The sequence below is a fragment of the Talpa occidentalis genome, unplaced genomic scaffold, assembly GCF_014898055.3.
Source record: "Talpa occidentalis isolate TD23 unplaced genomic scaffold, MPIMG_talOcc4v2.1 talOcc4.8, whole genome shotgun sequence".
Classification (NCBI taxonomy): Eukaryota; Metazoa; Chordata; class Mammalia; order Eulipotyphla; family Talpidae; genus Talpa; species Talpa occidentalis.
In genome coordinates, this window is record NW_023605194.1 from 30,035,379 (window position 1) to 30,042,394 (window position 7,016).

At 54.2% G+C, this 7,016-nt stretch overlaps 1 protein-coding gene across 1 annotated transcript; it reads right to left on the reverse strand.

Moving 5' to 3' along the window:
* Positions 1 to 1,834: 1,834 nt before the first annotated feature.
* CUNH10orf71 (chromosome unknown C10orf71 homolog) lies at positions 1,835 to 6,183 on the reverse strand. Its single transcript, XM_037496234.2, has one exon. It carries the CDS (start codon positions 6,106 to 6,108, stop codon positions 1,849 to 1,851), a length of 4,260 nt encoding a protein of 1,419 aa, XP_037352131.1. The 5' UTR covers positions 6,109 to 6,183; the 3' UTR covers positions 1,835 to 1,848.
* Between the last annotated feature and the right edge of the window lie 833 nt (positions 6,184 to 7,016).

The window sequence follows — 7,016 nt, forward strand, 5'->3', positions numbered from 1 at the left end:
GCTTCTAAGACACAAGATCACTGCTTCCCCAGACAGAAGCTTTCCTTATGTAAACTCATATTTTTCATTGTGGAAAACAACTTTGGTTGTTTCTTAATGAGGGGCTCTTCTTTTGTTAGCCAATTATTTTCCTGAGCTCTGAGAGTTTTGAAACAAGGCAATACTTTTCTTACTTTAGTGAGATGAAAAGAAGGTATAAAGGATGCTTAGCGATTTGGTGGCTGAACTCAGATCACTACTTACTCTTGTTACTTGCACCCCAACATTGACTCATGGGATCCAGGTTTCTCTGACAATGATTTGCCTGCATTCCTGGCTAATTGTCTAGTTGACTCACCGGGTGTAGACAAATCTAATGGCCTGGGGCTGGGAGTTGTGTAGTTTTTCACGATGAAATTAGAGAGTGGCTGTCAAAGCCCCTCTATTTGTGCACACCTGGGAAGGGAAGCAGGGGTGTGGTAAGCTGCATGCCTTCCCATCTTTCCAGCGTGGAGATGGTATCTTTGCTGAAAGAACAAGGATGATGCGTTTTGTGTGGTCCCCTGGGATGCAGGCGGCATGGTCCCAGCAACTTCCTTAACAGCCACCCTTTCCGAACCAGGAAGGAGGCGCTTTCTGCCTCTGTCTTTCCCACAGCACAGGAACTAAGAGGCTTCTGTGGATGCTGCTGGGGGGAGTTCGCCAGCAGCAGCCTACTTCCCTGCCCAGCACGGTTGCCCCAGAGGCAGCTGCTCACAGACCCTCAACGCCGCCAGAGGTGAGGAGGCTGTCACTGCACCCTGCTCCCCTGAGTTGAGTCAGATACTTCCCTCCCAATTTCACAGACCAGGGACTTGGGGGACAATACAATTCTCTTTTGACGCAGATAACAGCTGTTTGTTAAATCAGGACAGCTGGGATGTGACTCAGTCCCCCGGGCCGTCTTTGCTGGGGTGCCTGTGTCCGCCTCAGCTCTGCCTGCCTAGCACTAGTAGAAGCCGGGCCCTGAGAAGACATGGACATGCATAAAAGCATCAAGGTGGGGGGGCACAGAGAAGGAAGGTGGGACTGAGGCTGCTGTGTTCCAACATGAGGGCCCTGTGTGGCTGGTCTCCTGCGACGGGAGGTGGCTCACTGCTGACGCTTAGTCTGGACTCACCCGTGGAGACCTGCACTGCCCACAGAGGAGGCAGGTGTCCGGCAACAGAACCACACCTGCAATCTGTTTCACTTTTTAAAAGGTAGCCTTTTCTTTATCAGAAAATAGCCTTCAGAGGAAAGTTTCCTTGAGTAAAGAAAACCCATTCCATTCAAATGAACGGTTCTGCAAGATTACATTGGGGCAGCCATTTCCACCCGAGGTGAGCTGGGATGCAGGTGTGTGTGTGTGTGTGTGTGTGTGTGTGTGTGTGTGTGTGTGTGTGTGTGTATGTAACTGTTCTCTGTGCCTGGCCTGACCTAGAGGGGGTATGCTGGGTGGGCCGGGCTCAGCTTAGTACAGTGTTTCTGCAAACCCCGTTGAGAAGGGGGCAGTGGAGGTGTGGGAGTAGAACAGCACTTAGGAATCAGGGTGGGCCTGCCCTGGTGGCAGGGTCAGCAGAGGACAGGGTGGGAGGGAGGGGAGAGGAGTGGAGAGGATCAGGACTTGGAAAACAGGCTTGAAGGGGCCTGCCAGGCCAGCAGTACTTACCCAGGGATGGGGCCCTTCAGGTGGGGTTTTCTAGGATCCCCACTTCCTTTGGGATTTTAGGAATCTCGGATGGCCAAGTATGTGCTATGTGTCTTGTGTAAGTGATTGATTGTTCTGGGGGAGGAGGACGTAAGCTCTTCTAGGTTTATGGGGAGGGGCTGGTTTGTCTGCTGTAATTCTCAGGAGATGCCTTCTGTGGCAAAGTCCTCCAGGTCGTCGGTGGAGATGATGCCCAGGTTTGCAGCACTTCCCCCCTCCTCCCCCGGGCTCTGGGGGGGCCCCTCAGGACATGTGCCTGCTGGGTGGTCACCGTGAGGCCCAGGGACTGGCAGCAGCCCAGGATGGTGGGGCCTCTGGGACCCAGAATGAGCTGCCTCCCTGTCAAGGGCGCCCTGCCTCAGGAAGGTGGGGGCCGAGAGCTGTGAGGAGCAGCGCAGAGGTGTCAAGGCTGTTACAGGCAGGGCTTGGAAGCCGGGGTACAGCACATAGGGAGCAGCAAGTGTGTCTGGTGGGGGCAGCTCTGGGGAGCCCCCCTCAGAGGATGGGATGGAGACCTGGATGTATTTGCCTGTCTCCGGGTCATAGAAGGTCTTGATTTTCACCTGGAGGGGCAGATCGAAGACAAAATACTCTCCAGATTGGGGGTCTTGGAGAACCTTCTGGGTGGCAGGGTAAGGGGGTGGGGGCGTGAAGGACTGAGAATCCCCAGGCTGCCCCCTGATGGCTTCTGAGAAGGCAGACACTGAGTGGCGGTGCACAGGAGCGGGCAGGGAACGAACAGCAGGAAACCTAGGCTGGGGCCTCTCTGTGGGAGATGGAGGCCTGTACTCTGAATCCTCTGGGTGGGGCTTCTCCTCCCGGGGTTCACCACGCTTTTCCTGCGTCTGGTCAGTCTTTCTCCTCTTGCTTGCCAGCTTCTTTGCCCGCCGCAGGGCCTTCTCTGTTTTAGGTGGGACTGCAGGCGGCTTGCCAGCTGCCCTCTCCAGCTGAGTAGGAAGCTCCGGTTTTTCAGGGAGGCCTGACAAGCAGGCGGCCACATCTAGCAATGAGCTTCTTGGAGAGAGCGTCCTGAAGTCTTCTCCTGATGGCTCAAGAAGGGGGTCACAGCCAGTCTCCCACATGAGGGCATGTGTCAGGTCCTCCCTCCGGGTCACCCTGGCAGGGCCAGGGCTGGCCCAGGGGCTGCCAGGGGCCTGGGAAGCGTTGTCCCACATGCAGCTGGTAGCAGGGGAGCATGCGCTGCTCTCGTCCAGGGAACTGGAGTTGGGGGAAGCTGCCGTCTCACTGGGGACCAATCTTCTCCCCTGGAACCCTGCTCTTGGTGTAGATAAGAAGTGACTTTTGAAATCTTGCACCTGCTCTTCCCAACAGGCTCCAAGTTGCTGTGGGGGTGGCTGGTCTTCTAAGTCGTCTTCAGGCAAAGCAATTGTGGGGATGCACCTTGGAGCATCCGGTCTCCCTTCCTCTGTGAATCTACTCTTGCCATCACTTACCACACCTTCCCGCGCAGCCTCTGGGGGTGGCTTCATCCCTTCACCCTCCTCCAGAAACAGAGGAAATGGAGCATTTCCTTTTAGAGCTGGCTGAGAAGTCTCTGTCCTCACCGTGCTGGACACTTGCCCGAGGTCCTCCATGCCCTCACCACCTACATGCTTCAAGTGTGTGCCCCGCCTGCTAGCAGGTGTCTGGGTGCTGCGCCTTCCCTGGCTTTCAGGGATACAAAGACCAGTGTCCTCACCCCAGCCTGGTCTTGGCAATTCCCCTTCCTTGTGACCACTGCCAAGGGGATCCTCCGAGGACATGGTCCTCAGAAGAGGCAGCATGATGGGTTTGATCACAGGGGTGGCCCTGAGGGTGTTGTCTTTAATTGCAAATAGTTTGTGCTTGTTTAAAGCAGAAGATGGCGAGGGGGTAAGGTCTTTGGCATATGACAAGGCAGTATCCTTACTTCGCCCGATCCTACTGCCTCTGAAATGATCTTCCTCCCTAGATGCCCTCCTGGGTCTACCTCCAGACAATCTCTCCCCTTCCCCTGGCAGCGATCCGCCCTGGCTGAGCTCCTCGGTGCACTCATCCCCGTTACTGAGGGCCTGGTGCTGCAGCTCATCTGTCCCCATCACTTTCCCCTGGTCCTTCTCACTGTCTCCTGCACCCACGTCATTCCTCCTGTCTTCCCGCTGGCCCTCAGTGAACCATGTCTTCTGCTGATCCTCGAATGAGGCAAAGGACTGATCTGAAGAGCTCGTGCTGAATTTGGCCTTACTTTTGAGGCCCGGTATAAAATCTGACTGGCTGTCACTATAGAACACATCTTCCTCCTCGGGAGAGAGGGGTCCTGGGGAGAATTTCTGATTGAAGTTTGGATCCTGGAGTCCTGCCTCTCTCTCCGGTTCTGTCTCCTGAGAAACAGACCTCACGAACCCACTCTCTAGGCTGGGAGCCTTGGGTTCCTCTGCGGTCTTCCCTGCGTCGGGCTCTCTAGGGCAAAGCTGCAGTGACAGGTGCTTCCGGGCGCAGTGTTCCCTGGAGTCTGGACACCAACTGGACCTGGCGGCACCCTCATCCGATTCGCCATCAGTGTCATCCTTCTCATAACTGTTCCCGTCGGCAGGCTCCCTGTTGACACAGAAGGGGGCTTTGGTGGGAGTTGGAGGCGAACGAAGGGTTAGAGAGTTGTCTGCAGAGCTTGCAGTGGGGTTGGCTTTGGGGTCCTTCTGGGTACTGGCATGTGACCCAGAAAGGGCATTAGCTGGTCTCTCCTCAGAAAGCTCCCCCAGAGGACTTTCCTCACAGCCATTGGGAAGGATGACGCCGTTGCTCATGGGTTCTTGCTTGCTTCTGGTCTTCTCGTCCAGGCCTTTTAGGAGAGGAGAGGGGCTGTATGTGCTCTTCACACACTTGCGCACATCCTTGAGGTTGAAGAGCAGGCTGGGGACTTTGGATTTGTAGCTGTCCCGAGACTGACCTTCACTGGGCTCCTTCTCTTGGTATCCATTTATCTGTCCGGGGGGTGAGGGGGTGAGCTCTTTAGGCAGGCTGTCGGATGAATCCAGGATGTGCTTGGTGGGTATGATGGGGGTCAGGAGCTTACTGATGTTGAAAGGTGGACTGTAATGCTCATCAGGGTTGGCAGGCATGTCAAGAACATCATTTTCTGGAAATTGCCCCTGGGGATTGTGCTTGCTGTATAAGCCTGAGCTTCTCCTGTTGGTCTGCTTCTTTTCATCTGAAGCATCTTGTAGATTTTCTTTTGCTCGTTGACCTCCTTTGCCAGTCTTTGGTTTCCTCCATGGGACCTGGGTCGATTTCATCTGAGGTTCAGGCTGGCAGCTGGAAGCTTTTCCCTCCATGGTGAATACCTGGGACCCTGGATCCCTAGGTCCCCAGGTTCCAGATGTGGAGACAGCGCCTCCTGCCAGTCTGTTCTCTTCCTGATTGCAGCTGATCCGGGCTTGGCAGGGAGAGACTTTGTGCTCAGGGGCATGGTGCTCTCTTAACGAGGCCGTGTCCTCATAGTGTTTGGGAGCTTTGCTCTCCGGGGAAGCATCAGTCACATCCTTTCTCTCAAGCAGCCTTGGTTGGTGGGCATTCCAGGACTCAAAGGCACTGTTTTCACTGTGAAGAAAGGTCCCCTTGTGAACCCACTCCTTGCCTCGTCCCGGCTCACAAGCGACTGGCTTGTGGGGCGGAGAGGGGAACCTCGACTCAAATGAGTTGGCAGCATCCTCAGGTGTCGGGAGGAAGCTGCTGGAGCTGTGACAGGCCAGGTCAGGATTGTTGGGGGGCTCCTGCTCTCCAGGCTTCCTACCAGACTGGTGGCTGCTCTGATGGGTGCTGGAGACTTCCGCGGGCACTCTCCTGACAGTCAGAAAGGCAGAATCGAAGCAGAAGTTGACACCACTTTCTGGAAGAGGGGCAAATTTGGGGGGATTTTTGAAAGATGGAGGCTTGCTGGTAGGAGGCCTGCTGTCGCAGCGCTGGCTCTCAGCACCATCAAAAGACTTAATTAGGGACGACACTTTGGAACCCGGCTTGTTGCTCCTCAGGCCAGAAACTGGCAGCTCCAGTCTCCTCTGGACTGGTGTCAGTGGGGGACTGCTTTTGGGGTACTTTTCCTCCCCTTGCACATACTTAGGCTGCTGCTGGAACGTGGCTGCCCAGCCCGCATGCTCGGTGCCTTGTGATGGTAACTGGGTCCAAATGCCACTTTTCCTGTGGGTGTGGCTCACCATTCCCTGGTGAAAATTCCCAAACACTTGGCGACTGATATCTGGGGACAGGGCCAGGTCAGAGTCATTGAAGGATGTGTCCTCTGAGATGCACAAGCTCCGGAATGCCCGGTCAGTAAGGCTGCTGACCTCCCTGTCCGCATCGTCCAGCACGCTGCCGATGCTCGAGGAGTCGCTGAAGCCATCTGTGCACTTCTTATTGCCCTGCATCGTCTGCCAGCTAGGAAGTGTCCAGGGTCAGCCAGTGGGCACCTCTGGGTGATGATTCTGGAAGGGTTAGATGCAGCTCTCTGCATACAAATTAGAACTTGTTGTTGATCAGATGCAATTGCAAAGGGCGATTTTCTTCTCTCTGCAAAAGGAAGAAGGGCAAGGTATAAACAAACTATTCAATTTGGTAGCTCTGTATAAGACTCACATACTAGTCCAGATGGGGCAATGGTGCCTGCGATAATTGTATGTGTTAACTTAGATGGGCCTTGGTGTCTGGTTTTTGGTCAAATCCAGTCTAAATGCTGCTATAAAGGTATTTTTAAAAAAGATATAATTAACATTTAAATCAATAGACTCTGAGTAAAGCAGATTTTCCTCTGTAACATGGGTGGGCTGCATCCAAAAGGCTGAGATCCCCCAGGAAAAGGGAATTCTATCCCTAGTCTTAGGACTGGAGCTGGAACCCTAACTCCTCCTTGGATCTCCAGCCTGCCCTCCAGCAATCAGACTTGGCAGTCCCAAAATTGATGAACCAGTTCCTTAAAATAAATTTCTTTCTTTAGCATCGGTTCCTCTGGAGAAATTTCACTGTGTCATTTTTTCAGAGACCTTCTCTGGCATTCCTTGGAGTGCCCCCTCCTCACTCTCTCATAGTTCTAGGTTTACTTTCTTTGTGGTACTGAGCACAATCTAAGATTAATGTTGCCTCTCTGCTGCCTATTCCTTCATCAGACTGTTAGAGCCAGGAGCTCAGGAGCCACTAGGTGGTCCATTCTTCTATGCCAGAGCCTCCTCAAGAAGGCACAGTCCCCCAGAGCCTGCATCGCTGGGTTTCTTAACTCTCTGACTTGCCCTTGGGTGTGGCCAATGGGCAGTGCTGGGAAGAGCTAGGAGGGAGGGGAGTC

What these genes read in the sequence shown, in the direction of transcription:
- CUNH10orf71 (XM_037496234.2), bottom strand. Translation starts at nt 6,108, where the DNA reads ATGCAGGGCAATAAGAAGTGCACAGATGGCTTCAGCGACTCCTCGAGC.